Source organism: Pangasianodon hypophthalmus, chromosome 28 (genome assembly GCF_027358585.1).
Source record: "Pangasianodon hypophthalmus isolate fPanHyp1 chromosome 28, fPanHyp1.pri, whole genome shotgun sequence".
In the NCBI taxonomy this organism is placed as follows: Eukaryota; Metazoa; Chordata; class Actinopteri; order Siluriformes; family Pangasiidae; genus Pangasianodon; species Pangasianodon hypophthalmus.
Window position 1 is genome coordinate 6396715 of NC_069737.1, and position 17302 is coordinate 6414016.

The 17302-nt window shown below is 39.3% G+C and overlaps 1 protein-coding gene across 5 annotated transcripts in view; it reads left to right on the forward strand.

The window, feature by feature from the left end:
• fbxw7 (F-box and WD repeat domain containing 7) overlaps nt 1–17302 on the forward strand; it is a 127458-nt gene that overhangs the window by 92931 nt on the left and 17225 nt on the right. For 4 of the 5 annotated variants that reach the window (XM_053231130.1, XM_053231129.1, XM_053231131.1 and 1 more), the window contains 2 exons: nt 14611–14678; nt 16053–16194. In XM_053231130.1, coding sequence (XP_053087105.1) covers nt 14611–14678; nt 16053–16194 — 210 coding nt within the window. Of the gene's footprint in view, nt 1–5565; nt 5972–14610; nt 14679–16052; nt 16195–17302 lie in introns of those variants that run through there. The other variant, XM_053231134.1, reaches the window with a different exon arrangement.

Sequence of the window (17302 nt, forward strand, 5' to 3'; positions counted from 1 at the left end):
TATCTAAATAGCTGAGTACTGGATAACTACTTTGGTGTGTTTTGGTGCAAGCCTGGTTGAATCATCATGATCTATCTAGGGTATAAAATAATGCACAATGCAGCCACTAGAGCACTAGTTACATGTTTTAACTGACACAAAAAACCATGGAAAAAGCATTAACAATATTCAGCAAGCGAATAAAGGGTCATTTTGCCAGAATATTTAGGAAATGCTTGTTGTGATAAACTCGTGTTAAGAACTTAAAATTACAACATGAAATATTAAACGTTCAAATGTTAGATTTTATCTTTAAATCTGTAAATATTATCGAGCACTCACTATTGTTTCTTCAGTTATCTTTACAGTTACAGGAGACTGTCCTGTTCATTCTAACAGCGTGTGTGTGTGTGTGTGTGTAAGTAAACAGTTGTCACTACTCCCAATTAAACTGATGTGTGTTTGAAGACTGAAGGTTTAATGAGGTTTTGTGTAGTAAAGAAAAAAGAATGTTAATTAAATTTTTGAGAAATGTCTATAGTCTGTTCTGGTCTTTTTCTGTTATTCTTTCCCCTGCATCCATCACTATGGCAACGGCTAAACGAATGTTGGTGTATGGGTCAGGGGGGCCCTGTGGGAGTTTGTGTGTATGTGTGTGTGTGTATGGAGCCTTTTCTCTCGCCTCTGAGGACAAAAACCCTGGCTAAACTTTACACAGTGGATTGGAATGCAAGGCATGTGAGAAACGTCCCGTCTGCACGGTCTGAACACACACACACACACACACACACACACACTTTTTCCCCAAAAGCAGGTGGTTCTCAAGGAAGACTTGGCACTGCCTGAATGATCAGCTCAGACAGTGAAGTGTGCTGTGACTCGAAATAAAAAATAAAAATAGGGAAAGTAGAAATAGAGTGACTGAGTAGCAAGACATGAACGTGATGAGTTCAAATGCCTGGACTGAGGGGAGAGAGACTGGATAGAGAGAGAGAGAGAGAGACTGGACTGAGGGGAGGGAGACTGGACAGAGAGAGAGAGAGACTGGACTGAGGGGAGGGAGACTGGATAGAGAGAGAGTGAGAGAGAGAGCCTGCACTGAGGGGAGAGAGACTGGACTGAGAGAGAGAGAGAGAGACTGGACTGAGAGGGAGGGAGAGACTGGACTGAGAGGGAGGGAGAGAGAGAGAGAGACTGGACTGAGGGGAGGGAGACTGGATAGAGAGAGAGACTGGACTGAGAGAGAGAGAGAGAGAGACTGGACTGAGAGAGAGAGAGAGAGACTGGACAGAGAGAGAGAGAGAGACTGGACTGAGAGAGAGAGAGAGAGACTGGACAGAGAGAGAGAGAGACTGGACTGAGGGGAGGGAGACTGGACTGAGAGAGAGAGGGAGAGAGAGACTGGACTGAGGGGAGGGAGACTGGATAGAGAGAGAGTGAGAGAGAGAGCCTGCACTGAGGGGAGAGAGACTGGACTGAGAGAGAGAGAGAGAGACTGGACTGAGAGGGAGGGAGAGACTGGACTGAGAGGGAGGGAGAGAGAGAGAGAGAGACTGGACTGAGGGGAGGGAGACTGGATAGAGAGAGAGAGACTGGACTGAAAGGGAGAGAGAGAGAGAGACTGGACTGAGGGGAGGGAGACTGGATAGAGAGAGAGACTGGACTGAGAGAGAGAGAGAGAGACTGGACTGAGAGAGAGAGAGAGAGAGAGACTGGACAGAGAGAGAGAGACTGGACTGAGGGGAGGGAGACTGGATAGAGAGAGAAAGAGAGAGACTGGACTGAGAGAGAGAGGGAGAGAGAGACTGGACTGAGGGGAGAGAGACTGGATTGAGAGAGGGAGAGAGAGAGAGACTGGACTGAAAGGGAGAGAGACAGAGGGAGAGAGAGACTGGACTGAGGGAGAGAGACAGAGGGAGATAGAGACTGGACTGAGGGAGAGAGACAGAGGGAGAGAGAGACTGGACTGAGAGGGAGAGAGAGAGAGACTGGACTGAGGGAGAGAGAGAAAGAGACTGGACTGAGGGGAGGGAGACTGGATAGATAGAGAGAGACTGGATTGAGAGAGGGAGAGAGAATGGATAGAGAGAGAGAGAGACTGGACAGAGGGAGAGAGAGAGAGAGACTGGATAGAGAGAGAGGGAGACTGGATTGAGAGAGAGAGGGATAGAGACTGGATAGAGAGAGAGGGAGAGAGAGACTGGACTGAGAGGGAGAGAGAGAGAGACTGGACTGAGGGGAGGGAGACTGGATAGAGAGAGAGAGAGAGGGAGAGAGACTGGATTGAGAGAGAGAGGGAGAGAGACTGGATAGAGAGAGAGAGACTGGATAGAGAGTTTTCTTATGTATTACTATGTTTATTAACCCTGTGAGTGAAGTGAAGTGTGGTATTAGTGTTGAGTCACAGTGAGACAGCGACCTCAGATTCACATCAGTGTTCAACTTTCTCTCTAAGGTCCACAGTTCTGACCGCCAGCTGATGATGTCATAACGGCCTTTACAGCAGCTTTGATTACACTCAGAATCCTAACACACTCCTTATAATCAGTTTACCTTCTCGTTCATACCTTTCAACGCGTTTAAACATAATCGCCTAGAATTTTACATGCAAATTTATTTTCATCAATGAAATATTCATCAATTTTCATCAATGAAATATTCATCAATATTTCTTTCTTTCTGTTGCATCATTATATAACTTCATTATTTTTCTTGGGTTTTTTACTTCTCTTTTTTCATTTTCTTTCTTTCTTTCACTTCGTTGTTACTTCCTTATCGTTCTTTCTCTTTATGTTGCTTTTTTTTGTTTTCACTCTTTTTTCTGCATTTCTTTCTTTTGTTTCATTCCGTTCATTTCTTTTTCTTTCTTTCTTTTTTCTTTGTTCATTATATCATTTTCCTTTATTTTCTTTCTTTCTTTTCATTCCTTCATCTTTCCCTCCTAACGTTTTGACATGGGGTTTGAAGGTACTAACCTGGACCTTTTTTGAGCGCAGTATAAATTCGTTTCTGCTTCAGTGTATAAGTGGGAGTTCAGTAATAAGTGATGTTTGTGCTCAGCTCGAACTCTGAGTGTTGCTTCAGTAAACGCTCTACATGCAGAGAGTTGATCATTTTCACACTGGCTTTGCGAAGCTCATGTTACACACAACTTTGAGAGCGTGGAGGAGCGTGCACCGTGTCAGCGCTTATCCTGCACCTTACAAACTGTTTAATCCTCGTACACGTGTGTCACAAACATATCTGTGCATTTACAGAGTTACAATAACTGTGAGTAATTCAGTCTGATAGCTGCTGTGTGTGTGTGTGTGTGTGTGTGTGATTTCTGATGATAAAGCACACAGACAGACGGACAGAGAGGTCCAGGGGGTGAGAAATACCCCGTGTTCAGTCATGGGGAATAACTCTGAGAGGAGGAGGAGGAGGAGGAGGAGGAGGATGGCTGTGTGGTGTGTGTGTGGTGTGTGTGTGTGGTGTGTGTATGGCAGATTGCAGTGTGTGTTTCCAGCATGGACAATGTCATGTGTGATGGCCATAGCTAATGTGATTATTAGTGATAATGTCTAAGCCTTCCGAAAAACTGATTAATGCTGAGGTACGACGTTACACATTCCAGTGAGAAGGGTTTAGCAGACACACAACATGCTCTACAGTTATTAACAGCTATACCCAATAATTACACAACAGTGTACGTTATTAAGTAACTTTATTCCGGACCCACTGACATCCCGGGAGTTTCAGGGCTTAATATTCCATGGACCTGCTTAGGTTTGGATCAGCAGTTTACAAACCACTCATTATAAAGTACTACGTGTGTCGACATGCAGAATGGCTTCTCCCTGCGCTGAACAGGTTATTAGCTAGCTAATTTACCCACGTAAGCTAACATTACCTCGCTGACCCACGAATCCGACAATTAAATCAGCGTCTGAACGTAAACTGTAGCATCCTCTGGGGAAAAAAAAAAAAAAAAAAAAACGCCTCAGCTGGGAATGAAGATTTAGCTTGTTTTGCTGGTTGTTTTGTGAGTCGAGTAGTGAATATTAATGAGTGTCGGGGGATCTGATTTATGAATATTCATGACACATGGGTGGTCTGAGTGAGTGGCAGAGAAACACACACTCTCACCACAGATTAGAAACGTAACGTGGAATGAAAAGAGCAAAGTTTTGCATTGAACATAATCGGAAGTGTTCCAGAGTGAAAACGTTCTTTTAAAAAGTGCTTAACTGGTTAATCTCTTTTTTTTTTCTTCTTTACAGTGCGATTTTATATAGCATGAACGTAAACATTTTTCCGACAGGCCTGTGCAGAATTCACCACTTTACAGGAAGATACTGCGTTAGATTGCTGCTGTAGCTGTGTTTTTTTTCGTGACGGCAGTAAAATCCCTGTCAAAAGTTATTTTTCGTAAGATTCTGCAAGCAACAAATCCCACTGCAAAGTAGAAGGATGTTTAGTTTTTATTTATACCTTCCTATAAGTAGAGTACACTATCATATATAAAGACCGTTAATAATCATTCTTTTATTTCATTATAACCGATTTCCAGCTAAAGAGAACAAACTATTGTTTCTCTTCAGAATGAACCAAAATGAAAAATTTCTAATTTCTAGGTTTCTAATTCCTGTCTGTAACGATGACGTTAAAAGATGATATTGTTTTCGTAGAATAATTCAGGAATGATTAACTGGTTAATAACGTTATTTTTCATTTCCAGTGCAATTTCAAAGAAGTATAGCTTAAACATAACCATTTTCCCAACATGCTTGTCCAGAATTCATCACTTTACAGATGAAATGTTGACTTTAGCCCTGAGTCCTGAGTAAAATTCGAGCTCTTCGCTCTCTACTGTACTGAGGATCGAACCCCGTCACTGGCATTCTGCAGTAAGCACACTTTGTTAATGTACACATTCATTTAGTACTGTAGTTATAGTTCCCGTCAGTGGCCACATCCTCGCCAGATTCCATACTGTACAACTGGTTTATCTTCATTCTGCGTGAACTGAACACACACTCCACATAATTCAAACCAGTACATAGAAACTTGTCTAGTATAAGCAGTGGAATCATGATTTGATGCGAAACTTCATATTTTCATATAAACTATACTTAATATGTTCTTTTAAACCTGACCGAGCACATATTCCATTTTCTTTCTGAGTAGCCAGTTTCCAAATAAAGAGGAGCAGGAGCGTAAAAATATCGCTTCTCTTCAGAACCAACCACAATGACAGACAAATCATTTCTAATCTCTGTCTGTAACAGTGTATTAAAAATTATAGTGCTTTCATAGAATAATGCAGGAAAGAAATGAATCGTGTGCCAGCACAAGTGCTATAATAACTGAGTGCTGAATGAACGAATCGAAACGGGAATCGACTCAGTGAAGTGATTCGTGAAAGCGTTCGCGCAGAACGCGTGAAGAGTCGAATCAGGAATCGACTCGGTTAAGCGAGTCAGACGGCAGAGGGCCTCTCTCTCTCTCTCTCTCTCTCTCTCTCTCTCTCCCCACCCCTCCTCTCTCTCTCTCTCTCTCTCTCTCTCTCTCCTCCTCCTCCTCCTTCTCCTCCTCCTCCTTCTCCTTATTCTATCGCAGCCCTTCGTGGACGGTACACGGAGGGCTGAGTGAGTCGCGCGCCGTGTGTGCGTGTGCGTGTGCGGGATACGTGTGGATTATTCCCTGCCTTTCATTCCTCTGATTCGTTTTATTCTCGTTTGGATTTCGTGGATCTGCAGCGTGTCCGGTTCCACCGCTCACAGAGAGAGAGAGAGAGAGGGAGAGAGAGAGAGCATGTCCGCCGCATCGCGCACGGGTTTCGGTCTACCTGAACACACACACTCCGAGCTGCAGTAGCAAAGAAATCAGTCTATAAATACACACATCAGTAAAACAACCGGAAACGCGGAGTGTGTTCTCGCCTGAGCACCGGCGCAGATCTCCAGCAGCCATGGGCTTCTACGGCACCTTAAAGATGATTTTTTACAAAGTGAGTACCGGCTGTGTGTGTGTGTGTGTGTGTGTGTGTGTGTGTGTGTTCTCTCTCTCTCTCTCTCTCTCTCTCTCTATACCTCCGCCCTTGAGCGCGCCATGAGCGGGTTTGATTTACGGAGCGTGCGGCACGACGCGCAATTTTATGGCCACTGCGGAAAATATTCAGGATGCTCTCCGGATTTTTTTATTTTGTATATATATATTTTTTTGAAGATGGGGTGCTATTTATATCCTGATTGAGGCGTGGCTGCGATGTCGAGCCTATAGCGCCACATATAGAGCTATAACACATGCGTTATAAACGCGCTATAGACGCGCGTAACAGTCATGTAACGCCACGCGTGCGCGTCAGTACGCACATGTTCCCGCATCAGAGCGCATTCTCTTAGGTTTCTAACCACTCATGTGTATGTGTATAAATCAGTGTGTGCTGGCTGAGTGTGTGTGTGTGTGTGTGTGTGTGTGTGTGTGTGTGTATATTTCTTGACTTTACTGAAGCCATCTGGCCATCAGCATCACTGCACCTGCGCTCACTGGAGCACACACACACACACACACACACACACGTCTCTGTTTAGAAGGACATGAATTGCAGCACATATTTCTCACACTTGAGTATTGTATCTGTGCACACTTAGAGACATAAGTTCAATACATGCTGTACCACAGCGTGATATCCTGTTGAGCATGCTCAATCCCTGCGTCCTGTTGAAGGGTGTGTGTGTGTGTGTGCGTGCGCGCGCGTGTGTGCGTGCGTGTGTGTTTTGGAGCAGAACAGAACGGATATTGATTAACGAATGAGTTCTATTACACACTCGGACATATTGTCATCCCGTACGATGGATACCACCCAGACTGTAGCGCCAGGGCCTAATCGCTGAGGAGTGCGCTTTTGAGATTTGGAACGCTGCATGCAGTAGTCGAGGCACGGTGGATTCGTGTCGCTTAGCTTACAGGACAGTGGAGAGGGAAGAGAGAGGAAATGCTGATTCAACATACAGCAAATATGCACATGTTAATGTTAAAAAAAAACATTGTTACATTAAAAACCTCAGCTAGGTTGTAATTAAAAAAAAAAAAAGAAACAGGCGTAGATTTTAGTATGAGCTGGTTACTGTGAGCAGCTGTGAGTGTTAGTGTTAGAGATCATCACTTTGTTTTATCTTTATTCATAAGTTAATTACAGTCAATGATCGATACCATATCACAAACCGATACCGGTTTGTCAGCTAGCCGAGAAACGTTTCACATCTGAAGTTCGCCGCTTTAGTTTTACTACCCGAGCTAGGAGTGCAGCGATACGACAAAAATATCATATCACGATACCTGGAGTGACATTTCTACTAAACATATGTGTCATGATATCTCTGTATAGGTTTGATAGCCAAATGGCACCAAAACGGTTTAAAAAAAAAAATGAATGTCTACAAAAATAAATTACTTCAAACTGAAAGAGGTTAAAAAAAAAAATAAATAAATAAATAAATAAAGTTAATTTAACAAAAAGTTTTTAAATAAATGTATACATTTGAAAAGTTCAGTACAAAATCTGATCATCCGTCATCAGCTTCTAATCAGAATTTGTAATCACTGAGTTTTTAAGTTAGAAAAAGATATCAGGATACCTGCGATATATCGGAAAAGTGTAATGTGACATGATTTATCACTATATCAATATTATATCGTCATATCTCATATCTACGAGCTACAGAAGCTAACAAGTGATAAAATGGATCAGTTGCTAATTGAGCGGTTGAGGTCAGTATCGATCTGATGGTGATACTGCGCCTCTTAAACAGGGCCGGAAAGTGTTTAAATGCTGAACCAGTCTTGAGTTGCTTGTTGGGAAATTTAAGACCGTGATAAATTATGTCACGATGCGCTTTTCTGACATATCACGATATCTTTTTGTAACTTTACATGCAAAATAAATAAATATCAAGCAGCTGAATTGATAACATTTTGTACCATTTGAATTTTTAAACTTTTTTTAAAAAAAATGTAAGGTTTATTTTGAAATGCAGTGCTACAGTTTTGCTGGAAAATTTGTCTCTATATCGTATCATATATAATTGTTTTTGAAATATCATGATATAATACGTTTGTTAAATATCATATCGCCCAACCGTAGAAAGTAATCAGCTTCACATAGTCACAAATATAAACCTGTAGACATTTATGTTCCATACTGAAGTATAGAAAGATTCTATTCATAGATCTGTGTGTTATATTGTAAATCTGGACACTTCCAAATATCAGTTTGTCTGAGAGGAGGCCCCCTAGGTAGGCTACCTTGAGATAAAGGGCGGCTTTGTGTTTTATTCTCTACTGTGCGTGTGCGTGCGCGTGTGTGTGTGTGTGTGTGTGTGTGTGTATACACACTTGTGTGTGTGGTTTGTGTTCAGTCTATGTATGCTCGCTTATGTGAGGGTTTAGTGTTACTGTGTTTGTGTGTCTAAGTGAGAGCGAAATCCCAGAACCGTGTGTGTGTGTGTGTGTGTGTGTGTGTGTGTGTGTGTGTGTGTGTGTGGCAAAAGAAGCAGTGAAGCTCGACTAATGAGATCTCGTACAGTTCTCCAAACACTGCGTTCTTTACATGTCTTCGGTTGCCTTTAAGGTGGAGATTATCACACCTACACACACACACACCTACACACACACACATGCACTCTTAAACACACCTGTTCAACCCTTGGGGGCAAATTCACCACACATGCTATGAACACACAGTGTAACACAGCAGAATGTTAAATACTCAGTAAGTAGAAGGAAAAAAGGTTGCTTATGGGTTATTTTGTTTGTTTTTTTAATTGAATGCTTGGTGATTTAAACATTGTTCATTGTTTCTTAATAAATTGCTTAAATTAGTTACACAAGCACTGCAGTAGCTGATGGGGGGGAGGGGGGTGCAATGGGGAATCCACTTCCTACACACTGGTAATATATTCAGACAAATTTATCACTATATTGTGATAAATATTCAGATATGTATCACAATGTTGTTAATGCGGAAAGTTCTACAGTTCCTTATTTTTGGACATTTGTTTCTCCAACATCCCATAATTCCCTTCAGTGTGGAGCACGTCTGCCTCGCTAGCTAACATGTTTAATCTCGTCCTGATAAATGGTTTGTGTTTATCGACTGATGTTCCCATGGCTACATTTTGTTATCTAGGCTAATGTAATTTGTTATCTGCCCTCATGTGACCACACGGTTAATGCAGGTTTAATGCTGTGTTCAACAGCTGGAAACCTTCAGAAGAGTTTCCTTCTTTTCTTCTTACATAACACCAGCAGCAGCAGCAGTTCATTTTGGCAAACCATCGTAAAACAAAGCATCTTAATAGCATTTTCATTTGTAGAGCACTTAGCTGCCTTTTCATGGTGAAAGTTAGTGTATATAAAGTTTACTATTATTAGTAGTATTAGTAATATTAGTAGTAGTAGTGGTAATGGTAATTATTATTAGTAGTAATCAAAGTAGTAGTAGTAGTTGTTGCTAATCATAATAGTAGTAATAGTAGTCGAAGTATAAAGTATAATTTTATAATTTTAGCAGTAGTAGTAATCATAGTATTAGTAGTAATAGTAATAGTATGATTATTTTAGTAGTAGTAACAACAGTAGTACGATTATTAGTAGTAATCATAGTAATAGTAGTAGTATGATTATTATCTGTTGTAGTAATAGTTCTATTAGTAGTAATAGTTGTATCGTTAGTTGAATATATTAGTATTAGTAGCAGGAGTAGTAGTAATAGTACTGATACTGTAACATGATTATTAGTAATAATAGTAGTATGATTATGAATAGTAATGGTAGTAGAATGAGTATTAATAGTAATAATAGTAGTAGTATGATTAGTAATGGTAGTAATAGTATGATTATTAGTAGTAATAGTAGTAGTATGATTATTATTAGTAGTAATGGTAGTAGAATGAGTATTGATAGTAATAGTAGTAGTATGATTATTAGTAATGGTAGTATGATTATTAGTAGTAATAGTAGCAGTATGATTATTATTAGTAGTAATGGTAGTAGAATGAGTATTAATAGTAACAATAGTAGTAGTATGATTATTAATAATAGTAGTATGATTAGTAATAGTAGTAATAGTATGATTATTAGTAGTAATGGTAGTAGTATGATTATTATTAGTAATAATAGTAGTATGATTATTATTTAGTAGTAACAGTATTAGTAGGTGTAAGTTGTACTAGGAGCTCTGAATGCTGAAAGATCTTGAATCTTGAAATGATCTGTTACATCAGTGTTAGTAGAAATGAGAGCTGTGTTATAGCTCTTCTGACTGAAATTAAAGGCTGTCGCAGTGGTTAGGGAGCCCTACACACACACTCTCTCTCACACACACACACGCACACACACCCTGAGTTTCATTTCAGGTATTTATTATTGAGCAGGGAATCCCCACTGAGCCTGGTGTGTCGTTTTCAGAGGAGCCCTGCATATTGACAACAAAGCAATAAAAAATAACAAGGAAATTAAACCAACAGCAGCAGATTAGACACGGAAATAGTAAATGAATAAAACAATCCAGTACGGTTCAACAAAGCATGCATAAAATAAAATAAGCAGTCTCACACAGGAAGGAATTGAAGCACACAGCCGGTCATAAAATTAAAAATCAGAACCATGTAATTATTCCGGAAGATTCGTTATGCATACTTACATTAAGATGGGTTTTAAAAATCGTCAATTAAAATCTACAACTGATCATAGAATCAAAACTCCAATCCAAAAAACATGAAAAATGATCTGTTCTGTGTAAAGTAGATGAGTTTATACAATAAACAACTAAATAAGTGATAAACAATATCATAAATATCATAAACACGTGAATGATATCAGACCATAACGTTTCAGAAAATTCTGAAAAAAAGAGACTTCTGCACACTGGAACCTGCAGGCCTGATCCAACATGCCATGCTTTAACTATCTAATCTCATTCACTCACACACACACACACACACACACACACACACACACACTGTATATGATGTCACCTCTGAGTACAAACTGTGCGTTCAGTGCTCCAAACCGTCCTGTTAAACAAACAGACAAAAAGAATGTTTAGGACTGTGTGCACACTTGGGGTGTATGTGTCTGTGTGTGTGTGTGTGTCTGTGTGTGTCTGTGTGTGTCTGTGTGTGTGTGTGTGTGTGTGTGTGTGTGTGTGTGCACCTTTGCTTCTAGCTTAAACAAGAAAATCTTTTTTAATATAATCCAGACATCATCTAAGGATCCCAAAGCTTCATATAAACCCTGATTGATTCTCATCTTTTCTCATGGAGTCTCATATTAACTCATAGATTTACAGTATGTACAATATTAATAATAATGTTAATAATAATAATAAGATTGAAACTGAAAGAAGACAATGAAAGAGACAATGAAAGAAAAAAGACAATGAAAGACTGAATCAAAGGGAAAAAATGGAAGTCAAAGAAAGAAAGATTTAATAGAGAAAGAGGGACGTAGCAGTAAACAGAGCGAGATAAAGAAGAGAAATGGCAGGAAATGAAGAACAGAGGAAAGAGAGTACAGAAAATAACGAAGAAGAAAGAAGAGAGGAAAAAACTGCAGAAAACTTCACACAGAACATTAACAACTATAATAATAATAATTATAATAAAGGCCATTAGAGACTTTTTTTTTACCATTTTATAATTTATCAGGGTTGTATTTTTGACATAAACAAATGCCACATTACTGAACAGTGAGTGTGTGTGTGTGTCTGTGAGTGTGTGTGTCTGTGAGTGTGTGTGTCTGTGAGTGTGTGTGTCTGTGAGTGTGTGTGTCTGAGTGAGTGTGTGTGTCTGAGTGAGTGTGTGTCTGTCTGTGTGTGTGAATTAGCCATTGCTTACTCCTGCTTAACTATTTTTTCCTCTAAACATCTTTTACCACATACAATGCACAAAGAGTCACCATTGTGTGTGTGTGTGTGTGTGTGTGTTCGAGTGTGTGTGTGAGAGAGTGTCTCAGTGTGTGTGTGTGTGTGTATGTGTGTGTTCTGATCCGTTTAAAACACTGTGCACAACTAAAAATAGTTTTTATTCAAATGAGTTCACTTGTGCTGAGGACACTGAACCTTTGTTTTAGGGACAAGATGCTCCGTAGCCAGGCACCAACTATTCGCCAGAAAGAGGGCCATCTGTGCGTGTAGTGTCTGTATATATGTGTGTGTGTTCATTTGTGTGTGTTCATGTGTGAAAGAGATGGGATGGTGAAGAAAGAGGCCACTAAAGAATAGGGCTGCTCTATTTTTCTTTTAGAGCCGATATAAATCAACCTTTCACGCCAATGGAGCAGCCATTTCTCATCTTGCCCTTTACTAGTACTAGATCGTGTGTGTGTGTGTGTGTGTGTGTGTGTGTGTGTGTGTGTGTGTGTGTGTGTGTTCGGTCTGTACTGTACACCACACCAAGCCTTTTGAAAGTCTACTGGCCTGACCAACTTGAACATTTAAATCTTCCATGTAATTAGCAGTGTCTTCTCCACCTGCTCTACGGCTTCGCCCCAAACCCAAGTTCATGGCTAGTTAGTGTTCTTACAAGACTGTCAGCTATTTTAAGCACAAACTCTAGGACACACGAAATCCATTGTAGCAAGATGAACTTACACTGCCTTGTAGTTGTGAGCTCTCGGAAGTTTTTTGATTTTTCTACTTTATACTGGTTCATTTGGGTCTGCAGTTTGGCTCTGAGCATTATAAAGCCAAAGCACATTAAAATGATGGTATTTGATAGTAAATGTTTGATTTTTGTTGAAGACTTTTGAGTGGGTTTAATGGAGAATGTTGTTTTTTAGTGGAGAATGTTGTTGTTTAGTGGAGAATATTAGTGAAACATTGGGTTTTTGTGGAGAATGTTGGATTTTAATGGAGAATGTTGGGTTCTAATGGAGAATAGTAGTGAAACGTTGGGTTTTAATGGAGAATGTTGTTTAATGGAGAATAGTAGTGAAACATTGGGTTTTTGTGGAGAATGTTGGGTTTTAATGGAGAATAGTAGTGAAAAATTGGGTTTTTGTGGAGAATGTTGGATTTTAATGGAGAATGTTGTTGTTTAATGGAGAATAGTAGTGAAAGGTTGGGTTTTAGTGGAGAATGTTGTTTAATGGAGAATAGTAGTGAAAAGTTGGGTTTTAATGGAGAATGTTGGGTTCTAATGGAGAATGTTGTTGTTTAATGGAGAATAGTAGTGAAAGGTTGGGTTTTAGTGGAGAATGTTGTTTAATGGAGAATAGTAGTGAAAAGTTGGGTTTTAGTGGAGAATGTTGGGTTCTAATGGAGAATAGTAGTGAAACGTTGGGTTTTAATGGAGAATGTTGGGTTCTAATGGAGAATGTTGTTGTTTAATGGAGAATAGTAGTGAAAAGTTGGGTTTTAGTGGAGAATGTTGGGTTTTAATGGAGAATGTTGTTGTTTAATGGAGAATAGTAGTGAAAAGTTGGGTTTTAGTGGAGAATGTTGGGTTTTAATGGAGAATGTTGTTGTTTAATGGAGAATAGTAGTGAAAAGTTGGGTTTTAGTGGAGAATGTTGTTTACAGGAGAATGTTGGCTGTTAATGAAGAATATTGGTGTTAATGCTAGTTTTTAATAGAGAATGTTGGTTTTTAATGGCTGATTTAATTTTGTAATGGAGAATGTTGGTGAGAATGTTGGTTTTTAATGGACTGTTTTGGTTTTTAATGGAGGATGTTGATGCCTGTTGGTGTTTGATGACAGCACGTTGGTGTATTTTAGTGCAGAAAGTTTGTGTTTATTGGAGAATTTGATTTTGGTTTGTTGGTTGTTGTTTTTTAGTAGAACATGTTGGTGGATTTTGAATGATTTTTTTGAATGATTTTTTTTGTTGTTGTTGCTGGGCTTTAATCAGCTTTAAAAAAAAAAATAGAAAACAATGGTGAATGTTGGCATTTGTTGGCTAAACATTGATTTAAGACTCTAGTGAAAGTTTGTGTTTTGGTGAATGCTTTTTAGGGAGGAATGTCCATGAACTTTGATGGGTTCTAATTTTTTTAAATAAATAAATATTGGTTTTAAGTGAAGAATGTTGGTTTTTAATGGAGAATGCATGTTAGGCGTTAGAACGTTGGTATTTTGTGTATTTTATTTATTTGCTGATATTTTTTGTATTTTAGCTTAGATACTCATTGGTAAATAATCAGCTGTCTAGGAAACCCTTCCTTTCTGCCTGTTTCTGGTTTGCTTGTATCATTTTGTGGCGCAGTGGACTTTGATAAGCTGCTGTATCATTATTATATTACTATATAACTTATTATTATTATTATATACGTTATATTATTATTATAAACGTCTCCCTGATGGAGACATGACAGAAATTGCTTTAACTGTTAGACGCAGACCGTTATTACCAACAGCCTAAATCACTTAGCTATTTTCCAGCGAGCTAAACTATGTTCCAGAAAAGCTTTAAAAGCCTTTCACGGTCTCTCATTTGTCACTCCCTGTTATTACTAACTGCACTAATGACCGTATGTGTGATCACAAGTTGCTCTTGCTCTGTGATTAAAATTGTTTTGTGCTTGAAAAAAACAAAAACGAAAAAAAAAAAAAAACCCTTAACGTTTTCTTTTGCGTTGTGTTACAGATGAAGAGGAAGTTGGATCATGGACCCGAAGTTCGGCCGTTCCCTTCAGGCAAAAAGCCCTGTCCGAGGTAACAATCCGAAATAACTTTTAAAGAAAATAATAAAATAAATAAATAATAATAATAAAATGCTGGAATGCTGGGATCAGTGTTAATATATAAATATTTTTCCCCAAATAATCCCAAGTGCTGCTGTATAAAAAAATAATAAAAAAAAAAAATCTGCCCTGCATTTAAAATTTGAGGTCCTCTCATGATTTGCATGATTGCAGAATTTTCAGTGATACATCAACGCCATGTTCAATTCTTGCCGTGGAGCATTTTGGCCCTTGGGTCGTGGAAGTGGTTAAACATCCTCACTGCAGTTTCTATCCATTTATTCTGCTGGTTTTTTTTTTCCTTTCCTGCTTAAAATAGCATTAGATCTTTTTTCATAACATTAAGATCATCTATAAAAATAGCTTAAAAATGAATTTGTAGAAGATTCAGATGTCAGGTTTCCCCTCATTCAGGCTGGTGCTATACTTAGGGAGAAAAGAGGTCGTATCTATGATTTTTTTCCACTGATTTTTCCTCCTCGGGTTTCTATGTAGAACCCTACACAAGAGAACTGCCCATTTAGAGAAGGTTCCAAGAAGAACCTCTTCAGAAAGTTAGAATTGTAAACCATCCTAGAAGGAACATTGTCATGTAACAGTAGCCTGAACAAATTTGTGTTTTGAATTGTAATTTTATTTATTTATTTATTTTATCAGTTTTAGATGTCTATACTTAGATTACTAGTCAGTTCTAGTTCATATATGAGTGCTTATCACTTGCATGTCTGTTTTTTTTAGCCGCAAATTAAAGTAAGGTGCTTACAATCTTGACCCTGATGTTTAAAATCATGACAGTACTGAGTTTGATTGCCAACAATGCCACAGCCGTCCGTTCCCATGATTCCAAGAAAGCTAAATTGGCCGTGCTCTCTTACTCTTTCTCTCCGTCAAGCACAGCGACACTACCCAATCATGGGTGTCTTTGAGCTCATGTATGCAGAAGAGGGCTGATAGTGCTTTTCTCTGAGTGTGTGATGCAGAATGAGCCACAGTTTGAACAGTTTGCATGTGGCTGGCTTCACATATCTCATATCCTTCACCCTCCTGGATTGACAGCTGTCGTATAGTAGGGGAGACCTGACTGGTGAGTAGGAATTGGCCAAGACTAAATTAGGAAGAAAATCGCTGGGAGAAAAAAATCATGAGAGGAACAAACTAAGCAGGGCTGAGTGGGGAAGGAAATCTACTAACCCAAACACAAATCCTACAAAACCCTATATACTTTACCTGCTGTAAAAATTCTGCTCTGAATTCATTAAAAGCTGTCTCTGTAATCTGCCTTTATTAACAACAGTATCAGTGTCTTTATTGAAGTTAACATTCTGGCTGTTTCTCTGTCGTTCAGTCCGACGGGTTTGGTCCCGTATCCATCCACTCCCACTACATTTGGCGACTTGAGAGCTGCTAATGGACAGGGACAGCAGAGACGCCGCATCACCTCCATCCAGCCTCCGACAGGCTTACAGGAATGGCTCCGTACCTTCCAGGTGTGTGTGCATGACAGTCAGGGTGTGTTGTAGAAGTTCGGAGACTGAATGCATATTTTTATTTAAAAAGTTATTTCCTGATTCTTTTAACCCATATATACATATATGACTACATTGCTGATGTTCAGGGCTCCACCCATGCGTTGTTCGTCCTCAACATGTTAGCATTCCTCGTTTAACGCTTTAATTAACATTCCGCTAGAAGTGACTGAGCATCTGGAGTCTCGCTCCTCCCTTCATTAGCAGGCTGAGCTCCTGTTCCTTCATGCAGAAGAAGCACCAGAATCTCCTTTGCTGCAGGCCTGCTAATTACCTTCTTACTTACTCACAACAGTTTCTCCCTCATAAAGTCAGAGCCTTCGGGCTGAGATTAGGCAGCTGCCTCGACTAGCTCAGTGCAGCTCTGCAGGTGAAACTCTCAGGGTTCAGTCTCGCTCAGTGCCCTTTCCTTCTGAATTAGAGCCTCAAACCCGTGCTGATTAAGCAGGTTCAGACAGCTCGGTGTAGTGTTCACTGTGATTACAGACTCTGAACTAACGTTAGCTTGACTAGCATGGAGCATGGGGATTCACAAAATCCTTTTGTACAATATAGTGTACTAATCTTTTACTCTGGGTTAGTGTCAGTTAAACAATGTGGCTGGGGTCACTACGTGTATAACCGACCAACTCTCAGAAAAAGCTACCAAACAGCTACCAATTGTTGCCTTTATACACTAAAATAAATGTAATTAAACCCTTAGGTTATTTTAAATGTGGCGTTACTGTTTTGCATTGAGATACGTGTCGTGTTACGAGTGATTACGCAGTATTAATTATTGTAGTGTCGTAATAACGTAATAACATAATAACGTAAAATGCCTGATAGTAGTCACATTTACATCATGTCTAATTAACATATTCATGGATGCAATTCCAAGGTTCATGTTAGACATTTTATATTTAAAAGCACAAATATACAAAGCTACAAATCATTTGCAAAGTTGGATGTGGGTTTAGTATCGAGCTAACATTTCAAAGTTATCAGGACGTTTTACTGAGATTAAAATTGTCTAACAAGCCGATTAGCATTATGTAATGATAAGTACAGTTGTGCTGAAGTCACATGA